General features: G+C 37.4%; 1 protein-coding gene across 1 annotated transcript in view; it reads left to right on the top strand.

Moving 5' to 3' along the window:
• Positions 1 to 18,452, top strand: part of MED4 (mediator complex subunit 4) — a 46,409-nt gene extending 27,957 nt beyond the window's left edge. Inside the window, exons 3-9 of the mRNA XM_080798285.1 lie at positions 514 to 679; positions 4,905 to 4,971; positions 10,120 to 10,290; positions 12,744 to 12,801; positions 14,033 to 14,119; positions 15,606 to 15,737; positions 17,567 to 18,452. Coding sequence (XP_080654411.1) covers positions 514 to 679; positions 4,905 to 4,971; positions 10,120 to 10,290; positions 12,744 to 12,801; positions 14,033 to 14,119; positions 15,606 to 15,737; positions 17,567 to 17,739 — 854 coding nt within the window. The 3' untranslated portion in view covers positions 17,740 to 18,452. The remainder of the gene's footprint in view (positions 1 to 513; positions 680 to 4,904; positions 4,972 to 10,119; positions 10,291 to 12,743; positions 12,802 to 14,032; positions 14,120 to 15,605; positions 15,738 to 17,566) is intronic.

Below are 18,452 nucleotides of genomic sequence, written 5' to 3'. Positions count from 1 at the left end.
ACTTAATATGATTAACATGGTCAATTTTATGTTATGTATATTTTACTACAATAAAGAAAAAAGAAGACAAATTATGGCTCCTGTCGTAGGGTGCTTACAACTTCTAGGAGAGGCCTAACAGGAAGATAGGGTTAGCATTATAGAGATGCAGACTAAAGATGAAGGTTAATGCTGAGGCCAGCCCATTTCACAGAGAAACTAATACGAGACGTAGGTCATTGTACAATTTCCTCAAATGCTTAAAATCCGTTGAATCTCCCATTCCTACTTGAAAACCATAAGGAACAGGGCAACCTGACCGCCTCCTGCCTTTGTTTTCTGGCTCTCCTCCCTGGGTTGGACCTGAGAACCCCTCTGTGGCCCATCAGATGGCGATGCCGCCCGCAGTGCATCTCCAGGTGCATAGGTGGCGCTGTGGCCCTGGCCTCTTTACCACCACCTCCCCACCCCACCCCACCCCGCCCCGCCTCGGTGACCCTTACTTCCGCCTCCGGAGCCCGCCTCTCCTCGTAGGGACTCAGCTGCGCAGTCTCCGGCCCGGGCCTGTGGAGAGCATGGCGGCGTCTTCAAGTGGAGAGAAGGAGAAAGAGCGGCCGGGAGGCGGTTCTGGAGCGGCCGGCGGTAACAGCACGCGAGAGCGACTGCTGTCTGCGCTGGAAGATCTGGAGGTCTTGTCGAGGTAATGCCGTCGGTCTGAGGGCCTGACTGGGCTGGGCCGGGAGGACTGACTGTGGATCTGCCGCCCCTGCCTGGGTGGTTTGTTTCTGGTGCTCCGCGGGGAGGCCGCGCTCCCAAAGACGGTGAGCGAGTATCGTGGACTTGGCGTCTGCATTCCTCCGGCATTCCGAGACGGCACCCCCCTCCACCCTCCTTAGGGGACATTTTAGAAATGACAGTGACGCTGGAACCCCGACGTCGTCAGAACTGTAGCGGACCTTGGAGGTCGACAGGTGTGAGTACCTTCGTCCACGGACTCTCGACAGACGTTTAAGGAAACCCCCTCCCTGGGTCCCAAACGCTGGGAGACGGTAGTGAGGGGGAGACTAGTTGCGGACACAGAGCAGCCCGGTGTCAAGGGGAAGTGACAGACGCAAACAGACACCATGGTGCGGAGCCTGTTCTTAACAGAGGTGTGCGCTCCTGGTTACTGAAACTCGAGGACTATAGGTTCCCTCTCAGTTGTAGTCAGGACAGGTTCCCGGAGAAAGGACTGCATGGGAAGAAGGAGTTCACCGCATTCTGTAGGTGGCAGGTAGTTGGAATAGCAGGTGCAAACGCCTGGAGGCACGAGCACTCGCGACTTGGTGCAGTTGCAAATTTGGGGTGGCTGGAGTTCAGCGAGTATGGAAGAGATAGAAGTTGGATGTCACTTCCCTTATTCTGCCATCGTTCGTGGTAGTTTGTCAAGTTGAAGCCTTCTTTAACTATTACATTCACTTGGATGCTGAAATTGTTTTGATTCTTCCTCCTAAAAGGTTGCTCAGATTTGACCATCCCAACCGTCCTATCTTTTGATGCAGCCTCCCTACAGTTTCATTTGGCTTTACACTTCTGCGCTTTCTGAATTGCCACAGCAGAGCTATTTTTTTAAAAAGCATCTCATGTCACTTTTTTCTGCTTTAAAAGATTTGGTAGGTTCCCGATGCTCAGTGAGATACAGTCCAAATGTCTAGTCTAGTGTGTCACTTTTCCGTAAATATGTTTACTTCTGAAGAAGTGACACCCCCTTTGGGAAGTAGTGGCTGCTGCCTTTTGTTCTGAGTGAATCTTGGTCTTTGAATTTCAGATCTTTGTCTTAGTATATTTAGTGAACTATTACTTCTCACCCTTCTACTCTGGAGTCCAGTAAATTTGTTTCTTTTCTGAGTTTACGTGCAGTAACATAATTTGTCTGTTTTGTGACCTGGTGTGTATTTCATATTCACCAAGTTCGGAAACTTTTTTTGAACCTAGGCGTACAGGGTAAAGGTCTTTGAAAATTTCTTCTGACATGGACAGCTTGGTAGTCAGTCTTAAGATATTGCCTCTGGATTATTTGGCTATAGCTCTGTATACCTGAAGTGTTTTCTTGATGTTGTTGGTACCAACAGGAGTACATATACATGATCGTCATGCACTCTTCCACTTGAGATAACATAAATAAGTAATTTATCAATTGTGTAAAATTTGAGACCAAATTGAAATTGTCTTGTAAATTGATCGGTTTATCTCTCCCCCTCTTTGATTGTTTCCTTAATTCCAGAGTATAGGGTTTTGTTTGATGAAATGTATCAAGAATCTGTTTCTGAAACTTTCCCACCTCAGCTTTCTAGGTGTACATGATTAGTTGAGGTACTGAGTTCTCTTTTGCTTTCTCTAAACATAGCTGTAGTTCCATTGCCCTTTCCCCAGGAATGCTAAAAACACTTTGATTTCTCATTGATTTGCAGTCCTCACTGAATCTGTTGACAAACTAGAGATAAGCTTCTTCTTTCTTGGGGTCCTTGCAGCTTGGTAATAACCGTTACTTTAAAAGTTTGTTTTTCTTTTCCTCTGATTTTCTCATGACTTAATCTGACATATTATTTTATTTGTTCATCTCTAAAGAAAGACTGGGTTACAGTAAGTGAGTGAAAATTTACCTCTTTTGTGACCCTGGAGATGGTTGTTGGTAGTAGTGGGAGAGATGTCACTTTGTGGTTTGCCCTGAGACTCATTGAGACTTCACAGAATGAGGCTATTCCAGTGTGATTGGCTTTCAAAAAAATCCCATTATATTAGCAATCAGATACAGCTACATATACTGCTTCTGTGATCTGTGAAATGTGTCATTATCCTCTTAATGAAATTTTTCTCTTGTTTGCATTTTTTTATGAAAAATTGGAAAGAAAAACTAATGTAACCTGTTGACTTTAAAAAACGGTGCGTTTGAAATTTAGGATATATTTTTTGCTGTTAGTTGATTATATAGCTTTTCAGTATATTTATTACTTTGTAAAATATGATAGAATGAGGTAAACTTTGGAGGAATTTTTAAAAATAGAAACACAAATTATAGTCTACAAGTTTTTCTTTTCTTTTTTTAAAGATTTTATTTATTTATTTGACAGAGACACGGGGAACACCAGTAGGGGAGCAGCAAAGGGAGAGGGAGAAGCAGGTTACCCGCCGAGCAGAGAGCCCAGGGGCTTGATCCCAGGATCCTGGGATCATGACCTGAGCCAAAGGTAGATGCTTAACGACTGAGCCACCCAGGTGCCCCACTACAAGTTTTTCTTAACATGTTTGTGACTCAGAACTCAATTGTCCTTCAGAAACCATGTTGATAGGAGTCTTGAGGTTTCCACACCAGCCTATTAATCTGTTTATCTATAATTTACTTGAAGTGTAGTATACCACTAATAATATGGGATCTAACCCCCAAGTAAATTATATTTCTATGGGGAATTGTGGGTGGATTCTAATTTGATATGCCAGGAGTACAGCTTCTTCTGTAGCAGGACAGGGCTCTGTCTCCCACACCTGTAACCAGAGAGTGGGCTCAGGGGTTCCTTCAGCCTCTTTTTACCATTGGGGAGGACAGAGTTTTCCACTTTGTTCTAGACTGTTACTGAACAGCACTAAGTCTTATAGCTTTTTCCTTCCCACTGTACTCTTGTACCTAAGGCAAGCTCTTTTAAGGTTTTCTGTGGATATATACTCCAAGATTTGCAAGAAAAGCAGAAAAAGGCTCATTCCACATCTCCCACCGTACTTCCCATCGCCACCACTCCCACTGCTGAAACCAACCTTTGTGTAGACTCGAGGTTCTCAGCTGTTTTTATCTCATCTATGAGGTAAAGAAAAAGGTTAATATAACATGCTGTCTTCATAAAATGTCTGTTAATCCATTGGCAAGTCCTATCAGCTCTACCTCCAATATACATACACATACATATATATATATATTTTTTACACATACATATATTTAAGATTTGATTTCTTTATTTGACAGAGAAAGAGTGAGAGAGGGAATACAAGCAAGGAGAGTGAGAGAGGGAGAAGCAGGCTTCCCGCTGAGCAGGGAGTCCCACTTGGGGCTCTATCCCAGGGATCAGGACCAAGCCTATGGCAGATGCCCAACTACCAAGCCACCCAGGCGCTCCCCCAGAGTATATTCTGAGTCTGTACACATTTCACCCGTTTGCCTTACTATTACTAAATCTTAGTGGCTAGGACTTCATCAAAGCCAGTGTCATTTTTTGCCTGGAATACTACAGAAGCTCCTTAACTTGATTTCCATTCTAGCCCTCTTAAAATCCGTTCTCCAGATAGCTTAGCAGGTTGCTTAAAAACATAAATCAGTTCATGTCATTTCCCTGTTTAAAATATTTGGTCATTTCTCACTGTACCTGGAATGAAATACTAGTCCTTTGCTGTGACCTAAAAAGCCCTAACATGATCTGGCCCCTCCCTCCCTACCCATGTCCTAATTTTTGTATCCTGCTTCCCAGTACCTACTACTGTATTCTGACCACACTTCTCAGACCCGTCTTTGGACCCCTAAAATATGTCTTTTACAAGCATTCTTCTTTGTGGCTGACTTTTCTCACTTAGAGAAGCCTTCCCTAACTCCACCCAGTGTTAGTGGGTGTTTTATTTAAACAACTCTTTTCTGCTGACAGTCATATTTCATTGGTATTTATATACTGGATATTAATTTATGTAATTATAGCAATAGGTAAAACTTGCATAAATGGATCTGGTAACAAACACAACTGAGTCTTGCTGGTGAGAGCCCAAGTCATGTGGGGCTGGGGCTGTGAATAATCAGCATGCTGTGGGTACCATGAATCCAGCAAGTCAGTTAGGTAGAGATAAGTCGATAAAGTTTCTATTGTATTTATTTTGCAAAGTTGTTTTGGTTTTTTGTTTTTCTTTTTAAGAGAACTTATAGAAATGTTAGCAATTTCAAGAAACCAAAAGTTGTTGCCACCTGATGAGGAAAACCAGGTAAGTTGCTTCTTTTTACATTACAAACAAGAAATCCCCACAATTTCTGCAGTTTCCCTATTTACATTTACTTTGTGTGAGACAGGAAGATTGGAATATGTTAAATTATTAATTACAACTTCTAAATTGATATTTTCTTTGAATCACTTATATTAGGTAACACTGCTTAAAAAGAAAGTAGTTGGTTGGATTATGGACATTGGGGAGGGTATGTGAGATGGTGAGTGCTGTGAAATGTGTAAGCCTGACGATTCATAGGGCAAATAATACATTATATGTTTATAAAAATAAGTAATAAACAATTTAGGATAACTTAAAAAAAAAAAGAAAATAGTTGTCTAAGGGTTTAGCAGTATTATTTTCTCTTATAGTTCTAGTTACACATTTACTCATTTTTGTCCTTTGAATTAACCAACAAAGCTTGTTAAGTAGAGATTAAAACAATATTTGAAAGAAAAAGTTAATGCTTTCATAATCTAATCTTTAATTATAGGCTTGGTTCCCCTAATGCAACTTGAAAATTAATGGAAATAAAAGAGCATGCAATTGTTAATAGAAATTATTTTGTGGATGTTAAGTTTACAAGTTTTTATTGTCTTTATTCCTTTCTGTGTTTTGTAATTTTCTGCAGTGAGCAGATTTTTTTTTCTGATCCAAAAACTTATTAAAGAGGATAAATGTCATTTTATGTGTTTTTTACCATAATTTTGAAAAACTTAAAAAGAAAATATCTGGGAAGAATTAACCTTTTTAATGATACGAGACAGCTCTGTGCCCCATCATTATCTTAGTTTTATCTTATGATATGTTTTGAGGGCAGAGGAATTTGTTTGACTGTCAGTAGAGAAGTATCATAAAACTTGTTTTCTTCAGGGACACCTGGGTGTCTCCGTCAGTTGAGCATCTGCCTTCAGCTCAGGTCATGATCCCTCAGTCCTGGGTTGAGTCCCATGTCGGGCTCCTTGCTCAGCAGGGAGCAGCCTTCTCCCTCTGTCTGCTGCTCCTCCTACTTGTGCTCTCTCTCTCCCTCTGACAAATAAATAATCTTTAAAACTTGTTTTCTTCAAAGATTAATCCCCTCAGGTGGAGAGAGGGAATTAGATAAGGCTACAAGTAGAAAAAGTTGGTAATTTTAGGGATATTAAAGTTGTTTTATGTATGTTGTTTATTTTGTTTTTAGAAAAAGCTTATAGAGAAATATGTTAATAGGGGAATGCTAGTCTCAGATACTTTATTGATAAATACCTGTGAAATTAAATAAGAATTTATTACAAAATGAGGGGCACCTGGGTGGCTCAGTGGGTTAAAGCCTCTGCCTTCGGCTGAGGTCATGATCCCAGGGTCCTGGGATGGAGTCCCGCATCAGGCTCTCTGCTCAGCGGGGAGCCTGCTTCCTCCTCTCTCTTCCTGCCTCTCTACCTACTTGTGATCTCTGTCTATCAAATAAATAAATTAAATCTTTAAAAAAAAAAAGAATTTGTTACAAAAGAAGCAAAATGAAATACAAGTTTTGACTTTATTTCCTAGGCATTTATTATATGCTTTGTAGGCATACTGATTATTCGGTAGGTCATAACTAAGACCTGCCCAATCAGCACTAACCTTTCTTATACTTTGTAAGGACTAGCAGTTTTGTTCTTAAAAAACAACAGTACCTTGTCACATAATGTTGTTATGAGGATTTATGATACTGCATGTTAAGTACAGATAGGAAGAGCTTATTAATGAATGGTTATTATTATCACCACCCCAGGACAAAATTAAACCTAATATTTAGTACCATAAATTCCTGTTTAGTTTTCATTAAAACTATTAAATATTAATGGAATGTGCCCATTTGAAAATTTATTTACTATTTTTGGAAATTCCCTTTTTCAAACCATCTTTTTTTTTTTTTAATTATTTAATTTTTTATTTGACAGAGAGAGAAATCACAAGTAGGCAGAGAGGCAGGCAGATAGGAAGGGAGAAGCAGGCTCCCCGCTGAGCAGAGAGCCCGATGCGGGGCTCGATCCCAGGACCCTGGGATCATGACCCGAGCCGAAGGCAGAGGCCCAACCCACTGAGCCACCCAGGTGCCCCTCAAACCATCTTTATCCGAAAGTAATACTATTCATAACATCACAGGTTTAATATGAGTTATAAGTTTTCTTAAACATAGTAGCACAAATGTGCAACCATAGAAGTTTTTTTAAGCATCATACATTTACCATTAAAGTATTTCTGAGATCAGTTCAACTCTGAGACAGCCATATTGAAGCATTTACTATAATTATATTGTCAAGTTTCCTTACATTATTGTTTAATACTCTGCTCATTTATTTGTTATCTAGTTGATTATGTACAATTTTGTAACTTTAAGAAAAAATTGTGCATTTTCTCATAATGTCTTTGTATCCTGTTTAGTTTTTGAGTTTTTTGTTTAAAATTTTTTCTAGTTTAATTGAGATATAGTAGAAATACAACATTGCATTAGTTCAAGACATACAACATGATGATTTGTTATATGTATGTATCGTGAAATGGTTTATCACTATAAGCTTAGTTAACATATATCACCTCACAAAGTTAGATTTTTTTTTTCTTGAGATAAGAACTTTTAAAAAGATGGCAGGGGAACCATGGCACCTTTTCATGTACCTATTGTTGATTTCGGTGTCTTTGGAAAAATTTCTGTTCCATTTCTCTGTAACATTTTTAAAAATTTATTTAAAGTTGCCAAAATTTACCATCTTAGCAGCTTTCAGGTATACAAATGCAGTATTGTTAACTTAGTCACCATTTCTGTACATTACATCCCCAGAACTTATTTATCTTATAACTGGAAGTTTGTACCTTTTGATTATCTTCACCCATTTTGCCTACCCCCATCCCTGGCAGCCACCAGTCTGATTTCTTTTTCTATGAATTTGGCTCTTTTAGATTCCACATGTAAGTGAGATCATGCAGTATTTGTCTTTGCCTGACTTACTTCACTTAATATAATGGCCTCAGTGTCAATCCATATTTTCACAAATGGCAAGATTTCCTCCTTTTTTTAGGGCTGAATAATATTTCTCTTTGTGAGTACATACATTCCACATTTTCTGCTAATTCGAAGATATACAGGTACCTGTTATTTATAGCAGCATTATCAGCAATAACCAAATTATGGAAAAAGCCCAAATGTTCACAACTGATGAATGGATAAAAAGGTGGTGTGTGTACACACACACACACAGACACACAGGAATATTACTCAGCCATAAAAAGAATGAAATCTTGCCATTTGCAGCAACATGGGTGGAGCTAGAGAGCATATGCTAAGTGAAGTAAGGCAGTCAGAGAAAGACAAATACCATAAGATTTTGCTTTGTAGATTTTTTTTTTTTTTAGATTTTATTTATTGTCAGCACACAAGCAGGGGGAGTGGCAGGCAGAGGGAAAAGTAGGCTCCCCTCTGAGCAAGGAGCCCAATGCAGGACTCAATCTCAGGATCCTCAACCTCAACCTCAGGAGCCGAAGGCAGATGCTTAACCAACTGAGCAACCCAGGTGTCCCTCATATGTGGAATTTAAGAAACAAAACAAATGATTGCAGGGGGGAAAAGGAGAGGGAAACCAAGAAACAGACTCTTAACTATAGAGAACGAAGTGATGGTTACCAGACGGGAGGTGGGTAGGGGGATAGGTGAAATAGGTGATGGGGATTAAGGAATGCACTGTGATGAGCACTGGGTAATATGTGGAAGTGTGGAATCACTATATTATATACCTGAAATTAATATTACACTGTATTTTTTTAAAGATTTTATTTATTTCTTTGACAAAGAGAGATCACAAGTAGGCAGAGAGGCAGGCAGAGAGAAGAGGGGGCAGCAGGCTCCCCACTGAGTCCCCGCTGAGCAGAGAGCCTGATGTGGGGCTCGGCTCGATCCCAGGTTTCTGAGATTATGACCTGAGCCAAAGGCAGAGGCTTAACCCACTGAGCCACCCAGGCACCCTTCACTGTTATTATTACTAACTGGAATTTAAATAAAAACTGCAAAAAAAAAATACCACATTTTCTTTATCAATTCATTTTTTTTAAAGATTTTATTTATTTATTTGACAGAGATCATAAGTAGGCAGAGGGACAGGCAGAGAGAGAGGGGGAAGCAGGCTCCATGCTGAGCAGAGAGCCCGATGCGGGGCTTGATCCCAGGACCCTGAGATCATGACCTGAGCTGAAGGCAGAGATTTAACCCACTGAGCCACCCAGGCACCCCTCCATTCATATATTGATAGGTGGTTAGTTTGCTTTCATGTTCTGGGTATTGTAAATAATGCTGCAGTGAACATGAAGCTGCCCATATCTTTTTGAGATTAGAATTTCATTTTCTTCAAATAAGTGCCCAGAAGTGGAATTGCCAGATCATATGGTAGTTCTATTTTTAGCTTTTTAAGTAATTTCCATACTGTTTTCCATAGTGGTTGCACCAGTTAACATTCCCACTGTCAGTGCACAGGGGTTCTCTTTTCTTTTTTTTTTTTTTTTTCTTTTTTTTGGGGGGGTTCTCTTTTCTCCACATCTTTCACAACATCAACTCTTCTCTCTTGTTTTTTGATTACAGCCTTTTTAACTGGTGTGAGGTGATATCCAGTAGTGGTTTTGATTTGCATTTCCCTGATGATTAGTGATGTTGAGCACTTTATCATGTACTTTTGGTCATTTGTATGTCTTTGGAAAAATGTCGATTCAGCTTCTTTGCCCATTTTAAATCAGACTGTTTAGTTTGTAGAAGTTTTTTTAAAGTTCTTCGTGTCAACTAAAATCATCTCAAATACCAGATTTTGGGGGAACCTCCGTTATGTTATATTTTTAAGGATAAACTTTAAAATTTTTTCTTAACCTGGGAAATGAATAAACCTCATTTTGGCATATTGGTACTTTGAAGACTTGTTTTTTGTGAAAGAGTAGCATATAATTAGAAAAAGTAGAAAGTCTTGATATTAATCTGTTTTCCAAAATAATCATAGTAGGTTATTTTTATTCTTAACATTGATTGGGTGATACTTTGAGGGTGTTAAAATTTTATAGCCTAACCAATTCATATATGGGTTCTTTGCTTCATTGGAATGTCACTTTTCAGTATTCTGCTGTCTGCCTTAATCAGCTGTTATCTGACAGGTCCTGGAGTTGTTAATTCACAGAGATGGGGAGTTTCAAGAACTGATGAAATTGGCACTCAATCAGGGAAAAATCCATCATGAAATGCAAGTTTTAGAAAAGGAAGTGGAGAAGAGAGACAGTGATATTCAGCAACTACAAAAACAGCTCAAGGAAGCAGAACAAATACTGGTAAGTTGATAGAAGATAAGGTAAAAAAGGATATTAATCTATTTCCAAAAAAAAAAATCTTCAAGTATTTTGAAGTGGCAGAAAACTTGACTTTCCAAGTCTAAAAGTGACAGCTTGTCAGTTTGGTTAAATGAAAGGCCATTGTCATTCCTTATTTTACTTAATGTTTTCAGATAGTCTGCATTGTTTTTGAACCATATTTTCATTATTTAAAGATTTCTTGGGTTGAATTAATAGAACTGGAAAGTTTTACTTTTATCCTGTCCTATTAGAAGTTTTCAGTTATTAGTAGTCTAAATCTTCATTTTTAAAAATATTTTGAAATCAGTATAAATATGTATCATTTTATAAATGGGTTAAAATTTATATTAATTTAGTCTGCCACTCTAAACTAAGTGGGATCTGGTTTTTTGTTTTTCTTCTTCTTGGCTATTGATTGAAAACAGTTTCTTTGCTATTATTTGCCCAGTTACTTCACTAAATACTAACCAATGTAATTGTTATATGGTGGTATTGCAGAAACAGCTGAGTTTGATTCTCATATGGACCAGACATTGTGGGAATCTTTATCCCTGATCAGTCTTCAAAATGTGTCAAAACAGGCTCCAGTAAATAGAAACCTGAGTGGTTCAGGGTAAATTAACCACTCCTACTGAAGAAACGACCCCAAGTAAATGCTTTTAAAAAAAAATATGTAATGAAATCTGTTTTCCATTAGGAAAGTAATACTTACTAAAAGATATTCAGAAAATAAAGAGAGGTAGAACGAAGAGGAAAAAATTGTGTTAGCCCCTCTATTCAGATTGCCATTAGTCTTTTGTGCATTTTATTTCAGTCTCAGACCTTTTTTTTTAATTTTCCAGTAGGCTTGTAATTGATTTTTAAATTGAAGGCTGGTTGACACACAATATTACATAGTTTCAGGTTATAATATAGTGATTTTTTTTCCCAGACGTTTTCATTTTTTTATCTTGTAATTAATAGGATATTAAGTAGATTTCTATTAAAATTTTAAAATTTTTTTAATAAAGTATTTTTTTAAAGATTCTATTTATTTATTTGACAGAGAGAGAAAGATCACAAGTAGGCAGAGCAGGCAGAGAGAGGGGGGGAAGCAGGCTCCCCACGAAGCAGAAAGCCTGATGCGGGGCTCGATCCCAGGACCCTGAGATCATGACCCGAGCCGAAGGCAGAGGCTTAACCCACTGAGCCATGCAGGTGCCCCTTATTTTTAAAACTTAAGCATTTTTCTTATATTGTATCCTCTTTGTTTAGCTTTCCAACTTTCTGTTATAAATAATGCTTTGATGAATATCATTGCAAAAAGTCGTCTTTTTCTTCTGCATTTCAGATTTTATTCTTTAGATTTTTCAAAAATGTTACCGAGTTAAAGATAGTTAACACAAGGACTGTAAAAAGACTGAATTTTATGATTTAAGTAATAACAACTAACATTTATTGATCACTTGTGCATCAGGCCTTGTGCTTGTTTGCAGGTTACATGGATTTTCTCGATCTCCTTAGTAATCATGCTAGGTTAGTACCATTATTCCATTTTACAGATGAAGAAACTGAGGTTTTAAATTAATAGTTACCTTGCCCAGGAAGAGTGAAAAGTAGAGAGATGGAACTTAAACCTACTTCTCTCTGACTCCATACTCTTAACCACTGTGTTATAGTTGAGGATGTATATACTAACTTAACTTCATTTTACCCTTTAATGTAACTGGGGGGGGTGTGGGTTGTGGGTGTTTTCATTATAACAGTCATTAAGCATGGAGGTAATGGTAATATATAAATGAGTAAGACTATCAATCCAAGAATGTGTCTTGTAAATGAAAAAAAATATTTTGGTATTTTTATCCTTGAACTAAATGCGAGAATAGGATGATTTGGGACTGGTATATGATGTGGATCTCTTATACATGTCTGATAGAAGGCATAAAGAAAAAAAATGTTAGGGGCTCCTGGGTGACTCAGTCAGTTAAGCAGCTGCCTTTCAGCTCAGGTCATGATCCCAGGGTTCTGGGATCAAATCCCGTATCAAGCTCCTTGTTCAGCGGGGAGTCCACTTTTCTCTCTGCTCCTCCCCCCACTCGTGGGCTCGCTCTCTCTCAAAAATAAATAAAATCTTAAAAAAAAGTAAACAAGAGCTGCGGGGCGCTAATTAAAATTGGTTACAGGCCTCCCCCCAAAAAGTAAACAATCCAATCTACACATTGTTTTTAACAGTTTGTAGATGAAGAGTGATTCATGAATATACATTATTACTTTCATTAACCAACTGATACAAATGATTCCCAAATAGTGTCAGAACATTACAAATAAATTGTGGGGATCTCCAGCTTTTGCATTTTGTTCCTGTGGGATTCATGATTTTGCGAATTAAGGCAAAAATTCTCCTTGATATAGTTAAGAGTAAACCATATTTCTTTTTTTAATATTCAAATTAGGCAACAGCTGTTTACCAAGCAAAAGAAAAACTCAAATCAATAGAAAAAGCAAGAAAAGGTAAGAACTCTGGGAATACTGAATGACTTTCTGAAAAGTCCAAGTTTTGGTTTCAAGAAATGGATGAGAGTATTATTGGTAATCATTTGCTGCTATTGAAATGATTCCAATAAATTTTTATTATAAAGTGTCTGCTAGATGCTAGCACTGTGCTATGTATTATTGGGAAGTTTTCACACCTTTTCAGGCTCTAGGAAGCAATAATATAAGGCAAGTTATGGCTGTGTATCCATATGTGCAGTAAAGACAATGAGTTTATAAAGTTGTTGGGAGAAGGGAAGAGAACTGTGAGCTGGAAGCAAGTGGGATGTGAGTTGGATCTTAAAAGACAGGACAGAAAGTGAAAGAGAATGTGCAGTGGGCAGCTGGGGTGGGACTAGAGTGTCCTGAAGTCAGAACTAGATGTGCTTTGGGACATGTGCACATTTAATGGTGCAGACACCCAGCCTGCCTTTTCCTGTCCTCCTCCTCTCTTTAAAAGACTTCCATTTTGGATTATTGAGTTTAGGTACTAAAAGTTAGAGTGAAAATTTTCGTTACTTGTTTTTAATGGTTTGTAGATGATTTGCCTTTAGTCATCTCAAAATTGTCTAACTTTCCTCTTCTTTTCCTGTTTCAGATAACTACTGTTCATGTTTGGTGTGTGTCTTTTTTTAGATGTTAAATACAAATGTAACAGTAAAAATACATATATGTACATATTCAAAAACAAAAACCGGGTCATGCTACACATATTATTTAGCAGCTTACTTTTTTTAATCTAATGAATATATTGTGGACATGTTTCTACGTAGGCCTACTTATAATTGTAGAGTCACATCAAGCCAACGATTGAGTGGTATAGTGTGAACTGCTGCTCTAACTTAATAGCTTAGATGTCACTAGAAGACAGAACACTCTTTCCTCTATTTTGTTTGTACTCATTGTTGCTTTGAGAATAGTAAGAATATTTAATGGTAGTTAATAATTGAGATTAGTGAATTTAGTCATGCGAATGTCCCAAATTTGATACTTTGTTAGCTGTTTTTTCTAAATGTCTTGTTCTTTAGTTGCAAAATCTTATAAGTTTAACAATATGCATATTATTAGGTATTATTGGGGAAGGTGGGCAACTCAGATTATCCTGTTTTCAGATAATTTAAAATTAAGTATGATGTGTGACTATGAGACATGCGTTTATACAGTTGTAAGTTACTGGACTAACGTTACTCTCTCCTCTTGACTCTCTCAGGTGCCATCTCCTCTGAAGAAATAATTAAGTATGCACATAGGATTAGTGCAAGTAATGCTGTATGTGCCCCACTGACCTGGGTTCCAGGTAAAATACTTCTCTTTTTATTAGGCATACTGGTTTTAAAAATTTTTAGATGACTGCTAATTTTAAACATAGAATGATTTAAACATAGAATGTATTTATCCTTAGAAACATCTGCTATATATTTTCATATCTTTAATATCTTATAAGAAATAATATGGGTCATGGGTTTTATTAGTTTGGTTTTCTACAAAACTTTTGCCACAGGGACTGTGTCTTTTTTTTTTTTTTATGGTATTATTTATTAGAGTGAGCGAGAGAGATAGTGAAAGAGCACGAGTGGAGAGGAGAGGGAGAAGCCAACTACATGTGGGACTCAGTCCCAGGACCCTGAGATCATGACTTGAGTTGAAGGCAGCTGCTTAACCAACTGAGTCACCCAGGGGCCTCTGTTTCTGTCCTTTTTAAAGAAAAATCATAAATTAATGTTGTTTTTGTTTTTGTTTTTGTTTTTTATAAATTAATGTTTTAAGTACAAATGATATGTGATGATTCTAAAGCTATAGATTTATATGACCGTAACACCCAGGCTGGCCAGAAAGCCCACTTTTTAGAACCATTGGGATTTCATGAAGTGTTCTGGCCTTGGAATCAAGACAATCCCAACTGTACAGTGATAAAGGTGAAGCACTGAGCACCCAATAGCAAACACATGGGACTGGATAAAGCTGGAGTAATTAGAAAGAGTAAAAAAGAGTAAAAAAACTGCAATATATATTGATAGTACATAAGACATTTATAAGACAGGGACCTAAGGTGGAGCAGCAGTCTTCTGGGAGGAGTGGGAAATAGTATCTCAACATCAGTAATTCATGGTGGTGGTATTTTACTATACTAAAAACACTATGGTTAACTTACAGTTTTGGGGGTAAGTGATCTGGAGTGAGTAAGAAATATTACCAAAAAGTTGGTCCAAATCTGCCAAGTTTTCATCATCCCAAAATGAAATGGTATGCTCCCATGATTAGAAGTGAACGTTGGCTCCTGATACTCCTCCACTGGAAATTTCTAGGAATTAGTTTTTAAATGACAAGATCAAAGAGGTTGGTTAGGAAAAGTTTTAATTTACACAGTCCTTCAAATAAGTATTCCAGTCCTGTCTTGTAAAAAAAAAAAAAAAAAAAAGTATCACGCTCTGTTTATTCTCTCAGTGTATGTATCATTTGTTATTTTCTTCTTGGAAACGTAGGTAAGTTAGAAGAATCAAGATCATTATAATTTTCTTAGTTTGTCATTTGGAATTGCTAAAGTGACAGACTTTTCTCTTTTTTTTTTGCATAGAGAATAACATATTACTGTACAGATTTAAAAACAAAATGCGTGTATTTTTAAATTTAATATATTATGCTCTTAATAGCAGTTGATAATATGACCTTATTGACAATGGGTATTATGTGTTTTTCAAAGTGAGTCAAGGAAAATCAGTACTTCAGAGATGGTATTAATGCTTATTTTGCATAAGATTGACTTAAAAGCAGTCTTTTTTTAGGGGACCCACGGAGGCCGTACCCAACTGATTTGGAGATGAGAAGTGGATTATTGGGTCAAATGAATAATCCTTCCACTAATGGTGTAAATGGTCATTTACCAGGGGATGCACTTGCAGCAGGCAGATTGCCAGGTAATGTTAATCAGAACAGTGCTTTCAAACAGACCAAGGTTTTGCAGACATGATGATGGAATATCTGGCTGTTGAAGAAGTTTGAAGTTCTAGACCCAGCTCGTTTTAATTGCCAGGTTTTCTGCCATTTATCCTACTCTCTAGTGTAAAAACTATTCTAGCTGGAGTTCATGAAATTAGAATAAATTGACTTTTCTCTTATTTGTTAGTAGGTTATTTTCCTCCGGCATTAGTCCTCTCTTTTATTATTAAAATCTAAACAGCTTTTTAAATAAAATTGTGAAATATACTAGACAAACAGAGTAAGAAATACGTATGTTCATTTTAAAGAATACAAAGTGAACCCACTCCTGGAAAACTCCCAAATTAACAAAATGAATAATAGCTTTTTGTGGGCTTTTCAGTAACTAAATAAAATAGCACTTCTGAGAGACTCGGTTCATTCTGAATTTTGGCCTTCCTCAAGTTCTGCATATAGTTTTGTGTTATTTTTATATTTATTTTATGTTCCCCATCTTTTATCTTTTGTAGGTGACTTGATTTGGTAGAACATTTAAAAAGTATTTAGAAGATTATAAAAAAACAAAAAACTGAGGTTTTGTTTGAGCAATCACTTTTAATATTACACCTATTTCATTTTTTCTTATATTTTTTACAGTGTTAAAAACATACTCTGGATAATGCTTTTCTGCTTTACATTTTATTGTAAGGGTGTTCCTATGTTGTTAAGAATGCTTTGTAAACATCATTTTTAACTATCTAAAGTACAAACTGAGAACTCACTGTGTATTAGTTCCCCTAGATATCTGCATTTTTCTCATTTTGATTATTCCGTATTATATGCCAGTCATAGTCTAGTCAGTAGGCAGAAACCACATCAGCAGTATGAACAAGGAAAATTTAAAGAATTATTTATTAGTAACAGGATACTCGCTACTAAAAAGGGTAAAGAGAACTGTTTTTTAAAAATACAGTAATAACAGATGTGGGGAGCAGCTACTACATTTAGGACCAGGCAGATTACCCAAGGAAAGGACCCACTGAGAAGAGGTTTCTCCCACCCCCATCCTCAGGCTGCTGTTAATATTGTGGCACCCTTGAGAGGATGTAGCTGTGGCCCACAGGATGGCAAAGAAGTTAGATGAGGTATTCACAGGCTGGAGCCAGGAAGCAGGAAATTATCCACTAGGGCTCCAGGGATCCTTGCTGGGAAGTAATGGTGAGACTTAAGACACTACTGAAACTTGCTAGGGGGCGAACGAGCTCACTGCTTGATGTCCACATGCCAGCCAGGTACCACAGGAGTGAGAAGGGAAAACATCGGATCCCTTAGTCCTATTCCCCTTGCAGAGTCCCTCCAGTGCCCTCTACTGACAAAGATTAACATTGTGGCTGCTGGCAGAGGAGAAATGTTTTCAGGGTCGGGGAGAAGAGTGGATTTAAAGCTTAAGAAGCAGTTTAAACTTGTAATAGTGTAGTACATGTTAGCTATTTAAAATATATAGAGATAATGATATATGTGATTTAATATATATAAAAGAAACATTTGATTTGTCATTGTGAATGTCTTACAAAAGAAAAATTAGGTCAACTGACTATAAAGTTACTTAGATGTAAGCATGATTTTTAAAAAGATAAAATGCAGGTTCTGGTTATTAAAATATGCTTTTCCTTGATAACTTTGATCTTTGTTAATTTAGCCAAATGTACATTTTGGTTCCTGGCCTTAAAAAAATACTTCAGATTCTATGCATGAGGGGAAGAGTAATTAAGAAGTAAATTAATTATTGGTAGAAGTATTATTACATATGCTTCTTTCTTTTCTCCAGATGTCCTTGCTCCACAGTATCCATGGCAGTCAAATGACATGTCAATGAATATGTTACCACCAAATCACAGTAATGACTTTTTGTTGGAACCTCCGGGGCATAATAAAGAAAATGAAGATGATGTAGAAGTTATGTCAACAGACTCCTCTAGCAGCAGTAGTGACTCTGATTAAACACACAAATGACAAAATTCATACAGAATTGAATACTGTGGGGGCACTTGGGTGACTTGGTTGAGCGTCAGACTCTTTGATTTTGGCTCAGGTCACTATTTCAGGGTTTTGAGATCAAGCCCTGCCTCAGGCTTTGTGCTGGGCATGGAGTCTTCTTAAGATTCTCTCTCCCTCTGCCCCTCCTCCCACCTCTCTCCCTTTCTAGAAAACAAACAGAACAGAACAGATTACTATGGAATTCTGTTTCTTAAACAGTTGCAAGCCTGTAATAAATAGCCAGGTCATACTGGCTATAGTGGAATTGTACAACCCATCAAAAATCACTGGACTTTAAAGCCAAAAATCATGGTTTCAGTCCTAAACCACTAAGTAAATATTTAAGGAATAATCAAAATTTACTGTTGGGAAAAAAAAGTAGTGCCACTCTACCCTATTATATTCCAGTTATGTTGGACTTGTACATAGTAGTTCTGGAAATAAAAGTTGAGGGAAATGACCCATGTACATACCACTAATCAGCCCCTGGAGTTATTTAGAAAAGCATTCTAAATAAGGGCAGTGGATCGCTGAATGTGTATCTTACCTGGAAATACCAAAACCCTCATTTGAAAGTGAAGGCTGGTAGCTTCTTTCACAATAATGGGGGAGATTGTCGCAATTTGTACTATCTGTAATTATTGTAATTTTTGTAAATAAACTCACTTTTGTTTGTA

This window comes from Martes martes (assembly GCF_963455335.1).
Source record: "Martes martes genome assembly, chromosome: 3".
Lineage (NCBI taxonomy): Eukaryota > Metazoa > Chordata > Mammalia > Carnivora > Mustelidae > Martes > Martes martes.
Note: the sequence above shows the minus strand (reverse complement) of the source record. Positions and strands in the feature narration are given on the sequence as shown.